We start from the raw sequence: 24,378 nt of genomic DNA, 5'->3' as shown, positions 1-24,378 counted from the left end.
CTCCAGGGACGGGGCATCCACAGCCTCTCTGGGCAGCTGCTCCAGCACCTCACCACTCTCACAGTAAAGAACTTAAGAATTACTTACAAATGAGAATTGTTTTCTAGCAACCAAAAAGTGAAAATACTGCAACATTACTGAAACAAAAATAAAGGAATGAGCCTAAATTTTAGGGTGGAGACACTCAAAAGGAACCAAAGGGGTTAAATTCCTTCTAAATTCACTGAGATATAGTTGCCTGGTTCATTTAGGCTTTCTTGTTATGGTCTCACTTGGGTCTTCCTTTTCTTCCATTCCAATGGGTATCTCTCCACGCTTGTAGACACTGACAGTCACCTGCCCTGTTTCAGAGCCATATTTGTTCTTAACGTAGATGCTGTATTTTCCCGTATCTTCATTGCAGACTTTCTCTATCGTAATCGTGACAACTGTCCCCTTCACATCCATTCTGTACCGATCTTTAAAGATGATCATTTTCTCATTTTTGAACCAAGTGATTTCTGGGTAAGGATCTCCAGAGATACAGCAAGTTAAACAAAGGGTCTGTTGTAAAACAAATAGTAGAGATAGATTATGAAGACACAAATGAGCAAGGAAATTCAGATGATGTGATGATGTTAATAATTAAAAAAAAAATAAAATCAAGATCAGTAAAAATCCACAGGAGCTTCTTACCTATAATCTCTCTGTTCTAAACAGATTAGAACAGATTAACTTCATCAAATAGCGCACATACTTTTTCTTAGGTCTGTGTTACTTAAAATGAGAGTGACAGTTCCTGAAAGGCATGCGTTATTTGGTTATTCTTGTTACTTTGCAGTTACGTTGAACTTGCTGTCTAATCATGGATCCATGTAAATAGCGGTGCTTATTTTAATATTAATAATATTTCTTGCTGCTTCTGGGAAACTAGAAAATTCTTACAATAGCGACTGAGTCACTTCCACATCCTTGGTAGTACAATGCCAGAAATGACAGTGAGCATTTAAAACCAAGAGTTTTCTCCCCAGCAGTCATTTCCCTACATCTGTGCAAGGTCCAGTTATCCGAGTGATTACGGTCCAGTTATCCGAGTGATTACTCAACATTACCTTATCCTCCATGATGGTGGCTACATCTGGCAGACCTTGAACAACTCTGGCACGACCTGGGAATGAGCAAATATGACCCCTCAGTTTTACTTATCAATGTACCACTTGGTTTTGTTTGGCAGAAGAAGTTCATTTACTTACACTTTTCTGCAATTGCTGCTTCTCTGAAAGTGAAGAGACAAAGACAAAATTAATGATTTATTAGGTATGGTACCGAACACAACACTCAAAATAGATCAATTTGGCTGTAAAAATATTTAGGCAGGAACTTACTTTAGCCTTCTGTGCTCAGCCAGAGCATCTTCAAAGGCTGCAAATAAATGAAATGGTTTTAGGGAACGTTGCTGTTTATTTCTTTTGATATAGTAGGTTTAATATAACGCATCAATGCTGGAATTGCAGGTATTTGTGCACAAATCTATGCGTTATTAACTCTCATCTTGGCGTGAGCATCTGCCATAAGGAAATCTGAATCTATTTATAAACTGTAAAGGTGTATAAAATAGAGCCTCGTACTTCCTTTCCTCAGGAGGAAAAAATCTTTTGAACAGTTTGGATAAGTCTTTATAAACTTGAAGCCATGTTGTTTCCAGGATGTCCCCCATAAGCTCTGTCAGCCTCCAGGACCCAGACACATCCTGGGAGCAGCTGTCCTCCCACGTCCCTCCCCAGGAGTGCCTTATGCTCAGCAGTGCTCCCTAAAGGCTTCTGTCCTTTCCACTGATCCCTTCTCCTCCCTTTGGCTTTGTTGGGCACTTGAATGTTCTTAGCCCAGTTTAGTAGCATGCTGTCACAGAACCATAGCTCCAACTCAAATGAAAGAGAAGCAGCGCTGCCAGAGATCTGAAGGAATCTTGGAAAGCAGCTCAGGGAGATCTAATTCCTGCGATGCAGGTGTTGATTCAGCTTACCTTGCCCAGACAAGTCAGTTGACAGCTTGTGAGAGTCATTCCCATCAAATAACTCCAGGATGTACTTTCCTTTATCTGTATCTGTTGGGTTCAGTATGTGGAGCCAGATCTGATTCATTGTGCTCCCAGCTTTCAGTTTGTCACGAATTTCCAGTCGCTTCTCCCTAAATAAACAAATTCTTTAATTTCAATACAGTTTAGTAGACCTACATGCTTTCTGTTAGACCTCTACCTGTTAGAACAACAGAGTGGGAGTCAGGACCTTGACCATCATTTTGTAAAGGGTTACGTACTCAGTCACTTGAATATCTCACTGGGCATCCATGCTTTCAGGTAGCTTGCTAAAGCTCTCAGGTTCTACAAAATACCTCATAGTTTTTATTTGGGAGATTAAATAAGAATTAGACACACTAGCACAGACTGCCCAGATAGGTGGTGGAGCCACCGTCCCTGGAGGTGTTCAGGAGTAGATGCAGTACTTCAGGACACGGGCAGTATTGGCGGTAGGTAGACAGCTGGAAAAGATTTCTAAAGATAATCCAGTCCAACTCTAATGATCCTATGATATGCATTTAGTCCTTAAACACCATTAAAACTGGCCTCCTTCCATGTGTCTGTAGGATGCGCGTAATGAAACAGTATTTCTCTATTTTACCAAGTTGTTATGAGACTAAATGAGCTCACGTTTGGAAAGAGTCTTGTAATGTTTGGGAGCTGTGTTATTCAGAGTGGGGCAACACGGTGGTTTGTGGAAGCATAAAAATAGTAGAAATAAAGAGCTTGAAACAAGAAAACAACAGCTTCCTTTCCTGTTTGTAACCAAAGTTACTATTCCAGTTAAGATGACCAGTTATTTGTATCTCAGCACCGCCAGAATATTTGTAACATGATCGTTCATTTTGGAATTCCCAGATGTGTTTCAGAATTCATAGAGAATCATGATTTTCAGCCCTGACTCTGAAAAATCTCCCATTGCCTTAAAAAACTGTGGTCTGAGGCTTAAGATACCCAGTTCTTGTGATAAACAATTTCAAGCAACAGTACCCTCAGAACCCTTCCCAGTGCCTTTAGGGGACTCACTTGTGAAACCAGGTTGTTTTCATGTAGTCTGTGTAGTACTTCACATCTGTGTAGATTTTGATGCCTTCGTCAGTAGGCTGAATTTTCAGAGGTGTAGCAGAAAGAGCTGATGGTGTAATTGAAAGACTGGAATTGAAGAGGGAATCCAAAAACATCCGTGCAATCTTACTTGTTATGCAAAGAAAATCCCAAGCAACCTATTGACATTTATCTCTGGAGAACGCGACTGGTTGGATGTTGGATGGTATTCTGCCTCTGCAAGGCTCCTCTTTTAGCCAGCAGAGAGCAAAAAAATGACATCATATCTTGTGGAGACCTATAGTAGGCATCTCACAGACAGAAAAAGCACAACCAAATTCACATAATGAAGGACGTGACAAGGAAAAGGCTGCTGGCACGTGCAGATCATGGAAATAATTTGTAAGTGCACAGGGCTTTGTGTCCCTGGACACATTTACTGACCGCCCTTTCTGGCAGTTTAAAGGTGCTTCTACTGCCAAAGTAATATTAAAAGGGCAGTATGTTGTACTTGAGACGGTACACACTGACTCTAGATCCAGGGGCAGCTCCCGTCCTGTTTGCTCTTATCCTGGCACCCCACCCCCTTCCCCTGCTGTTGTCACCGAGGAGAAAAGGACATACCACTGATCCTACACAGCTCCTTGAGAAGGTCTTCAAAGGCTGCAAAGATATAATGATATCTAAGTACTTATAAATACAGTACAGTGAGCAAATCACATCTCATCTGGCAACTTAATTTTCTTATGTGTGTAATATATCAGTTATTCATTGTCTTTTTCTGCTGTAAATCATGCTGGATATGGAATTTGCGCCACAGATTTATTTTAATATGCTGGTAGATACATTTCTTACTACATTTAGATGTTCCTGTCTTTGTTAGCACTCAGTTTGTAATTAAGGCAGGAAGCTGAAATAATATGGCATTTCTTTTGTGCTTTGTGTTGTCTTTAACTGATATTCTGTGGTTGTGGTTCAGATGTGAGTTTTGATCCACAGGTGGAGCTGCAGAATGGAAACAGAATTTTGTTTTCTGAGTGGTTTGGACTGGCTGAAGTTCCAGGGCTGAGAATTTGTTTGTGGATTATCAAATGAATCCTGGCATGGATAGATAAAAAGAGTAGGGATTGTACACAAAGCCCTCTGAAAACAATCTGTTCACTGGGTTTTGTATAACTTTTGAAGAGTAAGAGATTTTTTTTAAAAAACAGTTTATTTTATGACCCCAGTCTGACATTAAATGCTTTTGATTTTTAAAATGATCACCATGTATATACATATGTATATAAAAACTAAGTTCTCCTACTTCCTTTTATGAGATCAAGTTGGGTGTAGTCCTCTCCTCGGTCATCCGAAACAACTGCTTTGTATTGACCCTCATCTGCTTTGGTTATCTGGCAAATATATATCCAAATATATAACGTTAAACTAAACATAAATAAATAATTACAACCCTCAACAAAATTTTCACATGCCCTTGAAACAGGACACAAAAAAAGGCAGAGAGCTGAGGTTTTATTTCTTCTTCCAGTTTGTCTCTAGAACATGACCTGACCATGACAGGTTGCCTGAACCTGAAGAGCCCACACTTTCCTTTTTAGCCCCTGTTAAAAACCATCTCGTTTCTAATTCATCAGGCTATAATGTTAATTCTTCTTTCATTTAGTTGGCATCACCCAAAACACATGCAGACTGTTAAGCACAAGGTCAATAATTATTTTTTGCAAGTTAGTGTGGTCACCAAAGCCAACAAATTGCTTTTCTGTTTTCACCTTTTTAATATGGAGAGTTCCTATCCCAGTCCTTGGGTCGAACACACCACCTGTTCGGGCTTTCTTATTGAAGAACCACTGGAAGCTGGTGTCCTTTCTCAGATTTGTTGCCTGTTTAAAGTCAAGACTTAGAAGTCGGGGTCCCCAAAACATCTGGTTTTATAAATGCAGAGATGTTTTTTTAATGTGAAGCATCACAACAGTCCTACAGGATTGCTGTAGAATACTGTGAGCTTCCCTCTCTGTTAAAAAGTCTGTTTGAGTTCTGCTGTCTCTTACCCTTCATCAGTCTGCAAATAACCATTGGAATGAGCATTGTTCATTCCCAGACCTTAAAATGCACATCTGAAATGTAACGCTAAAGGAATTCAGACTGCGAAGTTGCACTGATGTACATACCTTGCAGGTAAGGAGCACTTCACAGTTCTCGGTAACCTTCCATTTCAAATTCTCTACAAAATACGGCCCTATAAAAGAAAATAAATATTTTGCCGTGCAGCTCCACAGCTTAAAAATGATCCACTGGGATGCCCCCATCTCATGCTGAGCCCCAGCAGTGCTGCCTAGGAGGGGCAGTCATGCACCAGACATGCACCAGACACACAGTTTACATCACAAAGCCAGCAGTAACTGTGTGATGTCCTAAGGCAACAGATCTTGTATTCACTGAGGAATCAGATCTTAAAATGTCAGTGAACTAATCAACAGAAATAATACATGTAGTAAAGTTGATATGAGCATTTAAAGCATTTGATGAAATGCCTTTGCTCAGGTTTTGCCATCCTTTTGGCACAGTCCTGGTAAGTCATTAATCTTCTGCTTATCTTACCCTGCTTTTTCTTCCATTCCCTTCGTTTTGCATCAGCTTCCTTTGCAACTTTATCAAAACCTGTAGGAGCAGTAATCAAAGTCAAAACAACAACAACAGTTTCTTCATATAATGCTGTAGAGATCGTGGTTACAGAAGGCTTTCTCTTAAAAGCTGTAACATATGTCTATAAGGCATTTCTAATGCCCCACTGAGAACCTTAACTTATTAACAGTATGTAATATTACTGTCATGAAAATAGAAGTGTCATTGAAGACTTGAGCATTATACATTTAAGAAATGAAACAGGAGCTTGGCCTTGCAAAAACACAGGCTGGAAACCCTGAAAATAAAATGTTTTAAAAGTAAGAAACAAAATAGGGCAGCGAGCATAAAATTTATCTCAGTTTTAGACAACTGTTTTTCATCATCATCAGTAAATAAAAATGATCACTGACAGTTTACAAGTCAAACTTATTTTGTACTCTGAAATTACCACGTGCCAAATTGCTCTATAAAGACACTTTATTCTCCCCACTGCTTTTTGAGAGAGTCCAGTAACGTGACATTTGTGTGGGTAACTTCTGTTCACAGAACATGGAAGCATTGGAAGGTCATTTAAAACGGTCAAACTGTTCACAGGAACTAAAAATAGGGATAGATATTGTATAGGAAGTATTTTAGTGCTAAACTTCTTGCTTTCTAATTTTAAATAGTTAAAGAGCCTCTCTGTAGTAGCACATACACCCTATGTGTTTCACCCAGTGTGATTTATGTTAGCCTTTTCATGTTGCTTGGACTCATCTTCCGGTAAAATTGACACTGGTCTCCTTGCTGCATTCAGTTTGATGCAATTAATCAGCTGTTAAATACTCTGAATTTTCAACCTGATCCTGTGCTGAGATAAATACGTACAAATCATAATTCTTGTCAGTCTGTTTACTGCCAAGATACAGAGTGTTCAACACAGCAAGATGATATGTGAAACATTGGGAAACAGCAACGAAAGATTCCCTTGGATATTTTCCTCCAGTAGATCTTTTTTATTATCAGAGACCCTATTTATAACATCAGAATCTCCAGTTTATGTTGAAGAGAAGAGGAATTCAGATTATTTCTTACATGATTCATGGACTTAGTGGGCAGTATTGGTGGAAACTGTATGGTTGGACTAGATGATCTTAGAGATCTTTGTTAACGTTAACAATTCTATGACTTTAATGTGTGCTAAAATTTGCTCTCCACGTTCTCAGTGTCAGTGCAGTCAGTGCAACTGCCAGAAGTCCCTGGAGTCCTTACATGCCTAGAAAAATTTCCACTCAGCATGACAGCCTGTATTCAGTACTGAATTTTCACTTACTTTCATCCAGAAGAACAAGGGTGAATTGATTTTTAGCTTTTCCGTCCTGCAGCCGGGCTGTGTACACTCCTTTATCGTCATCACAGAAGTTCTGGATTATCAGTTCAACCAGACCTTTTTCTTTGACGAAGTTTATTTTATGTGTCTGCATAAAACAAAGCAAATATAATAAATTCAATGGTTTTCAAAACTAGATTCCAGCACTGCGTCTTCTACAACACTCAGATATGAGACAACCCTTCTGCGTGTGCATCCTCATCCATTTCCCCCATCTCACGGGTATGAAGAACCAATGCATTCTGATATTCTGTATCCTGAGATTCATCTGCTGTTTCTTTATGTGGTTGGGTATAATAGAACTGCACAGAGCAAAACTTTCCTCCAGGACAACTTCTGTTACAACCACATAACACAATGTCTTCTTTCTTGTTGTGTCTTACAGACTTCTCAGATTACCAGGATCTCTGTGATTTTTAGTATAATGAAAGCAGTGCACGTAATTACATATCTGGGGCATGTAACTGCATGTTCGGGCAATGGTAAATAATTCTGCCACCCTCTGACACCATGCAAGCACTACTGAATCCCTTATACACACACACCCCGAAACCTGCCTAATGCTCACATGCGAATACAATCATTATGCCTTACCGCCTTGTTTGCTTTAGGCACATAATATCATTACAAAGAGCTTGGAAAACACTTTGTAACCGTGCATTTCTGTGTCAGTTCAACAGTGCAGAAAATATAGTTCTAAGAATGGACAAGATCTACGGAAGTTTTACTGCATAGTGCTTTAAAAGAGAAAAATAACATCAACAACAAAAGTCAACAACAAAAAAACCCCAAAACATTGCAATGAAATTCTGAAGTTCTTTGCACACTCCTATCCCTTTTTTAATCCCTGCTTTTTATTTGCTTGGTAGTTGTTGTTGTTTTTTTTCCCTACTTTTAATTTTTTGTGTGTGTGTGTTTTTTCCCCCACCCTCATTTCCTTTCCTTTTCCCCTTTCCTTTTTTCTTTCCCCTTTTCCTTCTGCTTTCCCTTTCCATTTCTCTTCTCCGTTTTTGGCCTGACGTTAGATCTGGACAGCTTGAGAATCAGACAGTTGGCTTTCTGTTTATGCGCAGTGTGAAACCAAGTCCCAGAGCCTCCCAAAGACGCCTGATGAAAATTTAGAAAATGTGGCATGTGCCCAGTTGGTCTGTATCCCTGTTCAGGAAGGGGAAAGTAAGTCAGAATTAAAAATACGAGAACGTACTGGTGTGCTTGTAAGCTCCTTCTCATTGAAGATTAAATGCAGCTCTGCATTTGGTGACAGCTTTTCAACCTCCAGCCACAGCCGCACTTCTCCTTTCTCCAGAACATCAACATTCCATCCAGATATCAGCTTTATTACTAGAAAACAAAGAGAACTGCCCACAGGAATTTGTATGTAAGCCACAGAATTCAGCTGAGCCCAGATTCTGCCAGTGTTCCCCTTTCAAAATCTGTATGTCTGGAAGTGGCTTATTTACTCATCCAACTTACATGGGTTCCTGATTTCATGGCTACGTTTCAGTAACTTGTCCAGATCTGAAATACAAAAAATAATTGTTTAGGTTAGTACAATTAGACCAAAGCAAAATCATTATAGCAATTGGATTTAATTTGTCAGTGAGCCTTATTTATGTCAAGAAGATAAGTACAAAACATTCCAAACAGGGAGAACTAGAGAAGGTGGTGGAGGTAACTCTTAGTTCCGTCTGAAGAGAACATTGATTGTATCAACTCAAGAAATACAGTAGAGAAGTTTTAGATAATTATGACAGCGTGTGAAATCTGAATGGAAAAAATGACTTCCAAGATCATCGTAATTTTTCTTAGGAGCCTGAAAACAAAACTGTCCTCTGTCTGTCAGGGAACGAGAAACATCTTTCCAATGACACAACTATCATTAAGCGACATCAACCACCACTGTTCTGGGAGAAGCTTTCCTTTAGACACCTAATACTAGAAAATTATGGCACACTGTTTTTTTGTGCTTGTTAATTATAAGTTTTTACCTTCTTGTGTTAAAGCGCAGCTGGCAGAGATATCATCATCTACGTCTGTAACCTCCACTGAATATATTCCCAGATCCTTTTCTGATGGATCTTTCAATATAAGCTTAGATCTTAAAAATAAAGGTAATAATAAATGTTTATTTTTCACTCAGAAGTTACATTGGCTTTTTTTTTTTTAAAGAATACAACACATTTGATACATCTGCAACATCAAATTTAGTACTTAGTCATTTGTATGTGACACTGAGGAGCAAGTGGACATTTTTCTCTGCACATCATCTACTCACTTATTGCCTTTCTCTTCTGTCTGAACTCTGTCAGCATCTGGTGGTCCTTCATAGTCCTTCGACCAGATAAATTCAGAGGAGTCATTCTTTTCAGGAGCTTCAAAAGCCATATAAATGAACCCTTCTTCATCCACCCCGAGTTCAATTTCATTTGTGCCTGAATGATAGAAAGAAAGAAAAAAAGTAAACAAAAATATTACTTACAAAGACCAGCTTAGCTTCTCAGGCTGGATGTGAGGAAGAATTTCTTCTCCCAGAGACAATGCACTGGCACAGGTTGCTTAGGAAGTGGTGGGGTTACCATCCCTGGAGCTGTTTAAGGGAAGGGTGGATGCGGTGCTTAGGGACGTGGCTTAGTCAGCAATATTGGTGGCAGGTGGACAGTTGGACTGGATGATCTTAGAAGTTTACACAACCTTGATGACTCTTTGATTCTGGACATTGGATGTTAAAGCCAGAGTGTACAGCTAGAGTAAATTCATTTGGGCAGATTAATTTACTAAACTTTATTTTGACTGGGGTTTTTTCTTGCCATGGAATGCGTAGCAAATATTTAATAAAGCACGGTTCTTTTCACAGGAATCAACATAACATGTACAGACATAGCAATCCATCACTCAGTTTCATACCTGGCTTGCTTTTAGCCACCACTGGATCTGAGGCAAGTGAAGGGGGTCCAATTCCAGCCTTGTTCAGTGCTCTTACTCGGAAAATAAAGCATTTCCCTGTGTCTAGGTCTGAAACCTGCAGGAACCAGTGACAGGAATCAATAAATGTTGCAAAGCAATGCTTGGATACTGAGTGCATATACTGACCTTCATATGAGTGGCAGCTGTGGACTGCTTGTTTATTTGCTTCCATTCCTCTGTCCCTTCTTCACACATGTCTACATAATAGCCTGTAACTGGACCTGCGCCTGTGTACAGTGGGGCTTGCCAGTGCAGCATCAGGGAAGAGTCTCTCACTTCAGAGAACTTCACATCATAAGGAGGACCTGTTCAAGGAAGAGTGTGCTGTCAAGCTATGGCATTAAAAGATTTGATGCATCATACAAGTTTGAAATCAGAAAGCAGAGTTTTATGATAAGCTGGGAACAGTGAGTCCAGAAGCAACACTTTCTATGCTAATTAACTGTAGAGATACGTTCTAGAAAGAAAATGCACACATGATTTAATGTTATTAGCTTTGGTATAATAACATTAAGATATTAGAGCTATATTCTTACTTTTTTTTTTTTTAAACAATGCTATTAAAAGTACTTCGATGCTTTATGAGTGAAGTGTGGAAATAGTACCCTACATCTGAATCAGAACATCCCAAATGTTTGTGTGCATTTGTTTACTGGGACCTCACCTTACACAGACCTATAGTCTTGAGAAGTCCCTCAGAGTCACTGAAAAGTGAGAACAGAACTAGTGTATGTGGAAGTGTTTTTCCGCCTGTTCGTTTTGTGAGAGGTACCTGGTTCTTGCATTGTCCATTCCTCACATCTGAACAAGTCGCTGGGCTCAGATACTTCCCCAACACCTGCCATGTTCATTGCACATGCGCGGAATTCATACAGATGGCCTTCTTCAAGGTTGCTAATCTTCGTGTTCAGAAAAGCAGAGAAAATATTAGCATGGCCTTGCATGGTGGTAACCTTATGAGAGTATGAAGAAAGTTCTGGACTGAAGGAAATAGAAGAAAGCACCTTATCCCATGGTTCCCACTATACATAAAGAAGGACAGCATTGTATCTGAAATTAATACCGTGTAAACTCGCTGAGGAATTGGCTGACTATTGACTTCATGCCAATCCAGCTCAGATGCATCATGCTGATCCAGGAAATAACCCAGAATCTTTGTTCCTCCTTTACGCTTCGGGGGTTTCCAGCCGATGGTCATGCTGGTCTTCCCACAGCTCAGCAGAACAAACCCACGTGGTGCTGATGGGCGAGCTGAGCAGCAAAGGAACAGACAAAGGACAGTGCTACTCAGTGCAGGTTTGGAAAGGGTGGATGCAGTACTTAGAAACATGGTTAAATGGGTAACGCTTGCGGTAGGTGGATGGTTGGACTGGATGATCTTAGAGTTCTTTTCCAACATTAATGGCTTACGATCTAGGGATTAGGGAAAGAGGGGGTACATATTGGACAAATCAGCTTGGAGAAATATCTGGCACATTTGATGTGACTCTGTTTACGTCAAGATCTCATAGTATGACTTCTGCTGTGTAAAAGCAGCTACCAGGATAACAGTACATTTAAAATGATCACTTGTACCAGTGCCAAACAAGTACTAAAAGTGTAACACATTGCTGAATCAAAATGCTAATTAACATCGCCCACTCTTGCCAAGCATAAATGACAACAGAAGCAGGGGGATACAAGAAAATCAGTTCCCTGTTGCTTTGCTTATCTGCTCAGTGTTATTGCCATAACGTGTAATAATACCTGTGCATGGCAGATTTGTCTCAGAGGGATTTACATGCACATCTGTTACTTACCTATTGCTGGCCTTACAGTGATAGGGTCTGTTTCTGGAGAGCTTTCGCTCAATCCTGCCTCACTGACAGATTTCACACAAAAGACATACTCCTTTCCAGCTTTCAGCCCTGGGACAGTAAATCTAGGAAAAAAAATTACCGTTTGTGCTGATTGTTCAGAAAACAGATGAAAGGTCTTTTGAATAGATGGCAATATATTTTAATAAGAAACTGTTCCTTGCAAAATCCTTATTTCTCATTACAAACTGAAGCGTCACATAAAATAGATACTGATAGGTCAGACAGTTAGCGTAGGTCAGATAGCAAGGTGTCACACTGCTGCCTGGCACTGCCAGTACAACAAATAGGACTTTCAGTGGACTTCGCAGTTGACGTGCGACTCTCACAACTAAGAGAGATTTTCTAAATACTGTGCATGTGACACTAACATACTCTGCTGGAAAGCAAATAAAAAAATGGAATGTGGTTCTACCAGTCATGCCACAAAGTCTATCTTCTGCAGACTGAGAGTCTATGATGATACACACAGATGCTGCTGTCAGTCTGGCTTTAGACATAAAAGTGCGACTGGGGACTTTAGCTGACGAGCAGCTCTTAGTGCTAAAAGACGATCTGGTGTTTGCGTGCATGCCTGTGTGTGCACTGAAGGAAGTTCTTTTTTTAACTGAAACATGACTCTGGCCATAAAGAGAAGAATCCAAGCTTGCACCCTATCTCAATGGAGTACAATAGCTGCACGCACTCATTACACATCATGGGCTTATTGTTGACAGTTTGCCATTCTTCTGTCCCAGTCTCCCGACAATATATGTAGTAGCCCAAAGGTTCCAGACCATCCTTTAATTTATCCCACTGCAAAACAACAGATGTCTTGGTGTCTCTGAAAGCTAAAACCTGAGACGGTGGTGGTAAAGGAGCTGCAACAGAAAAAAAGCACAGAAAAATAGTTGGTTATTTAGAAGAATAGGTAAACTCAAATGTGTTTATTAAGCGAGTTCACTGATTTATTCACCTTCCCCAGAGCTTTGTTTACAAATTAGAGCAAATCACCATAAACACTGTCCCTGTCTGTTCACATTTGGGTTTGTTGCTCCTCGTTCTCCTTCCCCTGACAGACCATTGCTTCAGCAGTTACACCCATGTAACCTCTATGAAATGAGACCTGCTTCACTCTTGAGAAACAAAGGACAGTATTAATGAGCACTAGGGAAGATTTAATGCAAGAATATGAAATAAGAGAAACAGCTACTCCTCTCTGCCTAATGGAAGCATGGACATGAGCCTGCCTGTTGTCTCATCAGTCCCAGGAAGAAACCCAAACAAATCAGCGCTCTAAGCACCACTCTTTATCTGAAGGCCCTAGAAAGCAGCTGCTTCTGCAATCACAGTTGTATCATTCCTTCCAACACCAACATGTAACCAAGTGCTGGAAGCACACTTGGATTAAACACAGGGTTCCACCATCCCTTACTTAATTAAATGTAATTCCCCTACTGTGGCTTGGTCAGATTTATACTGCTTTGACCAACTGCAAAGTAATTGAAGGAGGATTTAAGGCTTTAAGAGGTTTCCTGACATCAAAGCAACGGCTATGTAACAAAATAACATGAAGTTTAAAGGAGGTAGCATGGGGGACGGGGAGGAATCCACACATTAGCTCTGTAGCACATCTCCTCTTCCATCATTAGTGTAGTGCATAGCAGTGAAATAATTACCGAGTTTTGCTCCAGCAGTGATTGGTTCGCTGGGCAGGGATGGCTCACTGATTCCATACTTGTTAATGGACCGCACTCGGAAACGGTACGTTTTTCCTTTAGTGAGATCAAAGAATGCAAATCTTGGGGAATTAACTGGCATATCCAGATTAACCATTTGCCAGGAGTTGCTGCCCACAAGCAACTGTAAGGAAAAAGGTAGCGATTTACAATTCACAAAAGCTTAAAACTCCTGACAGACAACAGAGTCAGTCTTCCTAGAAAAATATGTGTATTTCCTTTATTAAAAAGGGTAAATGATCAATTTCTTGTTGACATATGTTATCTTTTCTTCCTTGGAAACAGAAGGTCCTTTTGCAGCAGGATGAGTACAGCAAATGGGAAATGAGTACCAGTAAATTGGTAGGAGGTACTCATTAACCAGCAAAAGGACTAAAGGGGAATTGAAAAGTGGACTACTGTACAGTTCTTCACTGCCTTTCTGCACCTGGGAGGCCCATGGGGCAGAAACAGTTTTCCTGTTAACGCTCTTCTACCATTCTGTGGATTATATTTTACTAATTGACGCTTTGTCTTTTTAAGAGCAAGGCTTCTCCCCACCTTATGTGCAGTGATGGCTTATTTCTACCGTCCACTCTAAACAGCCACCAGCAATTATCTGCATTCAATAATGATTCCTGTGCTTCAGGCCATGTGAGAAATAAACACTCCTGTCCAGGAGTAGCAGCAATCTCCTTTCTTTGTGATGTTATTTCCTTACCTTTTCCACATAATATTGGAGTGATTCTCTGCCTCTCGGATCTGGTTCATCCCAGGCCAAAGCCACATAATCTTCCCTGACCTCACTTGCGTGAACATTGGTGGGTGGCAGGGGAATCTTAATGTGTCCTATGGGAAATCAGTACCGAATATGCTTTAGAATCATACAATCATGGAATCATTTGAGTTGGAGGGGATCCTCAAAGCCCATCTGATCCCACTCTGCAATGAACAAGGACACCCACGGCTTCGTCAGTGCTCAGGGCCTGATCCAGCCTTCAGATATAGTGCCAAAGAACAACAACAAAAAAAAAACAACGATGTTACTTTAGAACAGATTACTTTCTCCTGGTGTAAAATAAGATCCTTCAGTATAAAGGAGGAGACTTAAGTATTTTAAGTATTTTGGAGACAGGAAAACCAAGATTTTCACAAGAGTTTGTACTGTTTATGATAGCTTCTATATCCTTGTGCAGCTTACAGATAGGTTTTCTCCTTGCTCTCTGTATAATCAATGGATATTAAGATGTTACAATCACAGAATAAACAAGAGAATTAGGTGAAGTAGATTATGATAACAAAGGAGAATAAATGGAAGGCTTACCCTTATGCTGGGCTCACCACAAAACACCAGAAGGAGGGATCTCCAGAAGAAATCCTTCCCCCCTGGTAGCCAGCTCTTAAATAGGTCTAGGAGGGGTGCAGCCTGGCTCCACCCCTTCCGGCAGCACAGGTGAATTGCCTTCACTGTGCTCCTCTGGCTGACTCATGGCTCGCCTCAGGTGATCGATCAGAGGTTCAGGCTTTGACTCAGCAGTTCCCATACACTCTCTAACAGTCAGTTTTAAGGGAACAGCCCAGTATAGATTGAGCTTACCTTCTAGGTCATCCTTGAAAATTTCTATCATCCTGCCTTCATCATATGGAATAACTGTAATATCAAACAGAACAGTGTTATCCAGCAGGAGATACAGAGCTGTGTCAGAATGCTTGGAGATTGATGAAAAAGATAGAGGTCAGAATTGTGTAGTATAATTTTATGCATAACTATGTATGTTTCATGACATACTCAGTGACATTTCATATCTGTAATGTTTTGATGTTTTCTGTTCCAGAGTAGTACTGAGGTGGGCTTCGTGAATGAACAGCACAGCAGGGTGCTGCATTGGTGTTTTTAGCAATGAGGAGAATCTGGACAAACTGCATTCATCTGTACTGCAGCCTCACATTGTACTGAAGGAACAAATTTTCCTGCTTTGAGTACACACCTGTCACTCTCTTGCCTTTGCTGGGGTCATACATTATAACTGGATCACTGCTTTTTGAAGGATGACTGATCCCCGCTTTATTGACAGCCTTCACTCGGAACTGATATGCCTGTCCTTCAGCAAGGCCCAGGACGGGGTATCTGCAGGTTTTCAGAGGCTTTTCATTGCATGGAACCCAGTTCTCTGACCCAGCCGTACACCTGGAATGGAATGTATCCCATGGAGTTCCTTTGTGATTTCCCGCAACACAATCATGAGGTTTCTTTCTCTAACAGATAGAAGTACAGACCTTTCAATAAAATATCCAAGGATTGGGCTTCCTCCATCATCACTGGGCGCTATCCAAGAAAGAATCAAGCAATCTTTATTTATGTCGTGGCATTTCACATTGAGAGGGGATCCAGGTGCACCAGCTGATTCTGCTGCAGCATCTGCAGGAACACCAAGCTATTTTGGTTAAGACTTTCTTCTCAGTATCAAAAAATTAAGTTACTGAGTCAAGGTTAAGTGTGTCCCAGCAATACAAGTCGTATTTTTACATCTTAATCACAACTGAATGTAAGATTTGGACATTCTGTTAATTGTAACAGAAAAAAAGCACAAAATTGGGACAGACTTTCTTGAGAATGAGGCAGTGAATTCCTTTATGCCAAAGTATTAGGGGACAAGCCTTTGTTCTAAGTAGGACAGCACCCTGTTATTACCTCGAACAAACACATAAGTGGTTTGCTCTTTGCATCCACCCAGTGAGGGGACACGGATTGTGTAGAACCCCTCATCTTCTTTGTAAGCACATGACACTCTTAGAGAAGCTTCCTGGTCTTGATACTTCAGTTCCTGATGTTCTGAGTTCTGCAGCAACTCACCTGTAAAGCATGAAAAGGGTAAAGGAGATCCACCTGAACTGGTGGAGTGAGGATCGATGCATTTCCAAATGGAAAAATAAAATACAACCAAACTCACCATCAAAAACCAGAGAAACAAAACTAGAGCAGCAAGATAAGGGATCTGCAAGACACTCCTGATAATATACCTCACAGTTATACTCATGGACCCTGATCCTATTTTATTGCCATCCCTCTGTGTTCACTGTGCACAGAAAGAACAGATCAAAAAGAACAGTCCCTGTCCTGGAGAACAATCCAAGCAATAAAGAGTAGTGAAATTACTGAGTCAAAGCTAGTCTTCACAGCTGGGAACAGGATGCACTGAATTCTGACAGATAATTTAGCAGTTCTACCTGAGGATGCAAATAAATAACATCTCTATTGAGATAAGAGCTGAGAGCAGCTCATGAATCCCTAATTCTAATCCTCTCATATAAGCATTAGAATATAGCTATAAAATCAAATGGTGTAGTCATATATGTATATGTATTCTATATGTATAAGCGTAGCTACCGCATACAAACCATCTCTGAACCAGGTAATGTTTCGCTGGTGTTCAAGTAAATCAGAAGTGAAGTAACAGGAGAGGGTGAAAGGCTCCTTTTCTCTTGAAAATAGTGGTTTCAGCGAGGAGGCAAAGTCTGCCTCTCTGGCAAGAAGAGATCCTATGAAACAGAAATGAAATGCAGCATGAGAGAGATGTCCCAGAGATCTCTAGCTTGTACCATATTTTTTGTCTTGTATTTAGAGGGTGGCTGAGCCTCGTGCTTTTCCCATGCAGGCAGGCTTACAGGAAAACTTAGAGCTCGGAAAAGAATTCCATTGCTTCAGGTGGCAAAAATCAAAGAAATAACAATCACTGACATTTACTTACTCCTGTATATTTCCGAATCAAAGCCCGACTCCTTTCCGTAATAGTCTACAAGACAAGAAGGAAATGCATTTAGCAAATCTATTCCGGTGTTTATCTTCCCCTCAAATATGTACAATGACACTCAGCAAACTGCTCTTTTCTCTCAAAGCAACTCTTAATGTGACCTTCAAAGTGTCATCAGGCAGTAAAACATCAATTTGCTTAATGACAGAGGTCGTTCCTCATCTGGAGGGCAGCGAGTCTCCCACAGAATTTCTCTTTCAGCAGCTGTGGTTCTTTGGAGGCATTGCCCGCACCACCCAATGTTGCCCCAAGAGCTGTTGGTATCACAGCACAAAATGAGATGATTTGGAGCTGGACTCTAAGAACCAGTGCACTGAAACGGGATGAAACCGAGGTGCTCTCTTACCTCTAAGCCCCAAGAAATGCACATAAAATAAGATATTTTTTCATTTTGGCAATAGCAAAGCTCACTCATAAGCACAAGACAAGTATTGCCTGTAAACAGCTGAAGTGGAAAGAAATGGAAAGGATGAGAGGGGAAGCACAGCCTCATGCTGGGTCCTGTGAGACCTCCATGATGTCTGAAGGCACAGTGAGTTATGCTGCAAGAATCATAGAATTGTTAAGGTTGGAAGAGACCTCTGAGATCATGCAGTCCAACCATCCACCTATTGGCAATATTGTCCATAAATATGTCTCTAAGTATTACTTCCATGCTTTCCTTAAAGCACACCTCTAGAATCCGTGACCCCTCAACTCCCTAGGCAGCCTGTGCCAATGCATCACCACACTTTCTGAGAATAATTTGTTCCCTATATCCAACCTGAATCTCCCTTGGCACAACTTGAGGCCATCACCTCTTTCATCCAAATCATCAATACAGATATTAAACAGGGCCAGCCCCCCAGCCATCCCCTGGGGAACACTACTGATATGACTCATTGCCAGCTGAATCCATCTCCATTCACCACCACTTGCTGGACCTGGCCCTCCAACCAATTTCACCCAGCAAATAGTGAATCACTGAGCCTAGAGACCCTCACCGTGGCACCAAAGACATTCCAGACAGCATAGGGCTAGGAGAAGAGATGTGATCAGCCTGCCTGCAAGAAGAGGAATGTTTCCAGTGAAGGAAGGATTAATGCCTTGGTATAGTCTCTATTTTCAGAAGGTTAAACACAAATAGCAAAAAGAAGAATCGTATTACTAAGATAATATTAGACAGGGTCAAGGGAAAAGAAGTGTGGGCCTCTCACCACAATCACAAGGAACAACACTTGCAAACTGTTCAGAAACCCTGGACTCATACTGAAAGCATTCAGTTGTCTGCTGTTCTGTAGGCCTAGACTATTCAGGCTTTTAGATACAAAATTATGATCTATATATGTTTATATATGTAGTTAGGAAGTATGAACAGCCAAATCATGATTCTGTGAGATTACGTGGCACATTTCTTAAAGCATGATATAATTTCCCTTTTCAGGCAGTCATAGTTTACTTCCTTCACCACGTTTGAGTTTGGCTTGCACCAGACCCCAAAGAGTCTGCGCCATCTGCTGTACTACTATTGGTTACTACTGTGGGAGACGAATATGGTATTCCATGCAGTACTGCATTAAGACAGCCCGCTGAAAACCAATTGTTCACCAAGTTCATGCTTAACTTTAGAAGTGAACCAGACTCCTAGGAGTGCTATGTATTCTGTATGTTGTGTGTGTTTGTCTGTTTTACATCAAAACAAGTTTTATATCAGTCCAGATATATCCAACTATCTACATTTAGTACAATTTCGGTGTAGTGATAGGACAGCTGTGTCCATATGCAATCCAGAAGATTTTGCCTGACTCCAGAAGTGACAGAAGGGCCATTATATCTGCGACTGCACATTGGTTGGCAGTAGCTAATAGTATTTCATGCAGTTGTGCTTTCCCGTCCCTAATAAACGAGAGGTGTTCTCCTTTCACATTAACAGAGTGCTCACTTCTTTCTATTTTAATTTTTTTAATTATTATTTTTTTTCCAGGGTACTTGGGTGGTTTTTAATGATATAACATATAGTACTGAAAATATTTGAAAGAATCTCAAGAATGTGAAAATTTTAAAAGCAAAGGAACATTTTCTACTTACTCCTGACAAGCACTGTAGCAAATGAGTAAGCCTTGCCATACTGATTCTCAATTACAACACTGTATTCAGCAGAATCTTCCATGGAGCATCTGGAAAAAAAAAAAAAAAAAAAAAATTCCCATCCTTTTTAGGTTTCAGTCATCGTACTTCACAGGACAAATTCAGAGAGGTTCCCTTTAATCCCTAGAGTTAGAAGCAGACACTTTTTTTTCCACTGAGAAGCTGCTTTTCCTGTTGCTTGGAAGAATTTCTTAGGGATCAGCTCTTTTATCTTGAATCACATGTAATAAGCAAGCAGAGACCCATCAAACACCAGATTCCAGTGAAGATATGCAGGAATATTTATCACATGGGTTACAGGGTTGATGAACCGCCGTAATTGTAATCATGTTGATCAGTCCCAAATCACACTGGTACACCTTTTCTTTTGTGAATTGCTCTTAATGAGCATGGTATCATCCCGAATGACAAAGTTCTGGCTTCTGGCCATGCCAAAAAAAACCCAGAAGTAAAAATTAACGAGGCTGTAAAATTTTGGTAATAACAAATATTTAACATTATGAACTGTTGAGATTGCTTACTAATGGCAAAGGCTCAGCCCAAACACAACACAACGATGCCAAGCTGGGTCAGATTCCAGAACAGCTCTCTTTTTCTCCAGCACACAGAAAGTGTTTGTTTTAGAAGAGTGAGTCTTATTCAAGTAAAATAAACCTCCTCAAAGACAAGAGCATACACCTTACCTGCTGATGCGCAAGGTCAACATTCCAAACTCGTTTTTGATCTTGTATTTTCCTGCTGGGGCTAAACGGAGGTCAATCGGGACTCCATTTTTATACCTAGTTGAACACACAGGTGACATGAGAAAGGGATGAAGAGACTGACTGATGCAATTAACACTTCCTTTTAAAGCTAGCAATGTCTAACACCACAGAGGCACAGAAGAGGAGTAGAAAGCTGGTCACATCTCTCTGTTACTGTTTTCATCCCAAATCAACTTGGAACAGTCTTGCAGCTAACCTAGAATCCACCCTAAGTTTACATGTATTTCTTCTCTAGGGCTGCTTGGAAACTGCCTGTAGGCTGTTCTGCACTGGTTTGTTGCTTCCTCCTCTCATGCTCTTTGCTGTGCAGGTCATTTGACGGAGTCTGAGACAATGTCTCTTGCTTCCTTTTGTCAACTGGAGATGTGTGGGAGGTTCTTACTCTCTTTGTTCTTTGAATAATTCAAAGACATAGTTCTGAAATCATAAAATCATTAGGGTCGGAAAAGATCTCTAAAATCCTCTAGTCCAACCATCCACCTATCACCAATATTACCCACTAAGCCATATCCCTAAATACTACATCCATCCTTTCCTTAAAAGCCTGTAGGGACAGTGACCCTACCAACTCTCTGAGCAGCCTGTGCCAATGCTTCATCACTCTTTCTGAGAAGAAATTCTTCCTAATACCCAGTCTGAACTTCCTCTGGTATAACTTAAGGCCATTCCCTCTTGTCCTCCTCATCAGGAGTTCTGACAGTACCAGTACCATTTGCCTGCAGAGTCATTAATAATTCAAATGTTTGCATACTTAGAACTTTTCATGGGAGGAATGGTTAATACATCAACGGTTCTTTCTGTCCCTTGATTATTAATAGTAAACGTAGCACTTAAATCCCAAGATTGCCCACAGGACAGAGTATATAGCACCAAGGGAGGCCTGGAGATCAAAGTGTCTGTGCTATCTCAAAGGAGCCCCATAAGACTGTCCACTGTCTTCAGGACCCACTGAGTACTTCACATATTCACTAGTCCTAATAGTGGAATTGGGAAACTCCGTGACCTGTTAAGCTCTCCCTTTCTTCTGTCAGGACACAGATGTTACCACTCTGGTTGCCTCCTGACTTGCACACATACTTTTTAGTCATGCTGGCAACATGAGCTATTGGCATCGACTGACATACCAGGTCACCTGTGGCAGTGGGGAAGCCAGGACTGTACATGTCAGTGTCACTTCCATCCTCTCCCAGACTGCGTGTACTCTGAGGGGGATCCAGAACATAGGTGCTCGACCCGAACACAGCTCAATGTATTCCTTCTCCCTGCGTGCCTTTTCTACAGCCTGTGACAGGGACAGACTAAATAAAGGCAGTGGAAAGAGATTGTTTTCCAGTTACACAAGTTCTCTTACATAAGGGACATGTGTGATAATGCTTCAGTGGCAGAGATGCAAGGGCTTGTCCTTATTGCTGACAGTACTGAGGTGGTCCCATCACCTGATTAGGTTTGGTATCCTCTCCTGAATGATAGTTAGTCTTGGAAATTATAACCCTGTAGGCATTTCTGCTATCAATAGAGATATCTGATCTGACCTTCCTCCGAAGCACTCTCCGGTCGGCTCTCACACGCAGCAGTCTGCAGTTCTTAATAACCTCCTCTTCCAACTTCTCCATCTCATTCCCAAAACAAACTCTCTTCTGCCCCCTCTGCTCAAGCTCTAAGATGGCAGCTTCTCTTCTTAGCTTGTAATTCCTGCAACAGAGGATGTCAAAAGCTAACAAAAGTCAGGATAATGCTCTTTTATTTTGATCTTTCTGTTTTGTTGTTTTTATAGTAAACAAGTGTCAAGGATAGAAATATCAATTTGAATGTCATATGTAGTCATATGATGTCAGGCAATTGTGCCTCACAGAAACCAACACTGCTACCATGAGTTCTAGTGCTTTAAAGGCACATGAAAGGGATCTGCTATTAATCACTTCTAATCACACATGGAGAGCTGGCAGAAGAGCTAAAGAGAGGAGAGATGCTGCTAACTACTTGTGTTGTTCAGCCATCGCAGAAGGATGGACAGCAGGACCAGTGCCAAGATTTTTTATAAAAGAGGAGGGAGTTCCATCTGTTGCCATTATTCGTTAATTTGAATCTGTATTTTCCATTTATTCCCATGAAATACAGTTTCTCCTAAGCTCTTGTTTGTGAGGAAGGTAATGTTACTCAGCACTACAGGAACCAAGGAAATATAATTTAGTTTCCTGCATTTGCAGATGGCGTTTTTCAAAGAAAAACCTCTTGATTGAACCTGGTCTTTTTGCTTCCAATGGAATGAGTTGGAACCTGTGACCCCCGTAGAAAGGTGATATTGGACACAACGTTTGTTTTTGTTATAGCGATTTTTGACTTACCGTGGTGTTTCAGAGGTCAAGGCAAGGGCAGCTGCTATGGATAACTCCGAAAGGCTGAAAGTTTCTTCTTCCTCACTTCCAGATATAGATGCACATAAAAAGAATCCAGACAATTGCCCATAATTTCATAAATTAAACATTCAACAAAGCTGTTTGTATTCAAAACTGAGTGCAGTGCTTCAGAAAGTCCCGTGTGGACCTGATTTACTCAGACCATCCCTAGCTCTGTGCTTACCTGGTTTTGAACCTTTTCTTTCTAGTCATGGAGGTCATTTGCAACCTCTGCTGCCTCTCCTCCTTTTGTTCCTCCTCTCTATGGTGGAAGAATGTTTGAGTTCCCATGCTGTGAAGTCAGAGGCAAACTTTCTTGCTGGAATGGAATAAAACATAAAGTGACTTTCAAACAAGGCAGCTGAACAAAGTGCCCTTCAGTTAACATTATGTCCTTACTTTGCTTTGACATTCAAATGCTGCAAATGAAAGTTCATATAATACCGCCTTCTGTCATTTGAACTAAGAAAGAGATATTTTGTGACCCATCAGCCGAAAGTGAACTCAGACAAATAAGTCAAAAAGTCTTTAAAGGTGGCTGAAGTTTAAACAGAAGAGTAAGCAAGCGGTGTTCTGTGGGCTGATCTGTTTTCCAAAGGCTGATGCTCTAAAGCCGCTGGATATTCTTCCAGGGTGTTCCATTAGCTCAGACCCCCAATATAGCATACAGGCAAGTGAGGAGAGCCATGAGAAGCGAAATGAGAGGAACACTGATGATTAGGGATAAAACAAATACAGAACATCAGGTAGTGAACTATGAATGAAAAGTTTAAAATATAAGCAGATTTTCAGTCTGGAAACAATGTTGTGGGGGGAGTGGATGCCAAATAGCCTGTGCCCTGCTATTCAGACTGTAAGTGCACCGTGTTCTGACCCTGCCTGAATGTGGCAGAGGTTGGATCATATAGTGCAGCTGCACCAAACATGTGGGCAGGAATCACTTGGGGGCTGTATTAGCTGGAATTAATCATTTGCTGACACAGGGCAATTCTTCCCCCACATAACACAACTGCATATCAAAGCTGCTGGCAGTTACAGTGAGTACTTCAACAGGGTAATGCTTTATCCAGTCCTGCGAGTGAATCCCAAGGAATCACTTGTTTCTCCCTGAAAACAATTGGTAATGGTCTCTGGGCTCAATGCTTCTTGCAGCATAACTCACTGTGCCTTCAGACATCATGGAGGTCTCACAGGACCCAGCATGAGGCTGTGCTTCCCCTCTCATCCTTTCCATTTCTTTCCACTTCAGCTGTTTACAGGCAATACTTGTCTTGTGCTTATGAGTGAGCTTTGCTATTGCCAAAATGAAAAAATATCTTATTTTATGTGCATTTCTTGGGGCTTAGAGGTAAGAGAGCACCTCGGTTTCATCCCGTTTCAGTGCATTGGTTCTTAGAGTCCAGCTCCAAATCATCTCATTTTGTGCTGTGATACCAACAGCTCTTGGGGCAACATTGGGTGGTGCGGGCAATGCCTCCAAAGAACCACAGCTGCTGAAAGAGAAATTCTGTGGGAGACTCGCTGCCCTCCAGATGAGGAACGACCTCTGTCATTAAGCAAATTGATGTTTTACTGCCTGATGACACTTTGAAGGTCACATTAAGAGTTGCTTTGAGAGAAAAGAGCAGTTTGCTGAGTGTCATTGTACATATTTGAGGGGAAGAT

The 24,378-nt window shown here is 40.9% G+C and overlaps 1 protein-coding gene across 1 annotated transcript; it reads right to left on the bottom strand.

Moving 5' to 3' along the window:
* Positions 1-23,004, bottom strand: MYOM3 (myomesin 3). Its single transcript, XM_042887836.1, has 36 exons — positions 22,898-23,004; positions 22,663-22,737; positions 21,850-22,009; positions 21,442-21,599; positions 20,237-20,332; positions 19,494-19,582; positions 17,364-17,408; positions 17,014-17,154; positions 16,307-16,468; positions 15,892-16,033; positions 15,603-15,802; positions 15,212-15,265; positions 14,336-14,463; positions 13,576-13,759; positions 12,603-12,777; positions 11,861-11,982; positions 11,125-11,312; positions 10,834-10,960; positions 10,188-10,366; positions 10,002-10,116; positions 9,373-9,529; positions 9,086-9,195; positions 8,571-8,615; positions 8,302-8,438; positions 7,041-7,185; positions 5,702-5,761; positions 5,272-5,339; positions 4,873-4,983; positions 4,407-4,494; positions 3,725-3,763; positions 3,083-3,188; positions 2,003-2,166; positions 1,365-1,401; positions 1,233-1,255; positions 1,092-1,147; positions 1-543 (listed from the first exon to the last, which is right to left on the bottom strand). The coding sequence occupies exons 1-36, from the start codon at positions 23,002-23,004 to the stop codon at positions 244-246; spliced, it is 4,293 nt and encodes a 1,430-aa protein (XP_042743770.1). The 3' UTR covers positions 1-243.
* Positions 23,005-24,378: the final 1,374 nt, after the last annotated feature.

The sequence above is a fragment of the Lagopus leucura genome, unplaced genomic scaffold (assembly GCF_019238085.1).
Source record: "Lagopus leucura isolate 7727_CA_CO unplaced genomic scaffold, USGS_WTPT01 Super-Scaffold_100123, whole genome shotgun sequence".
Taxonomy (NCBI): Eukaryota; Metazoa; Chordata; class Aves; order Galliformes; family Phasianidae; genus Lagopus; species Lagopus leucura.
Note: the sequence above shows the minus strand (reverse complement) of the source record. Positions and strands in the feature narration are given on the sequence as shown.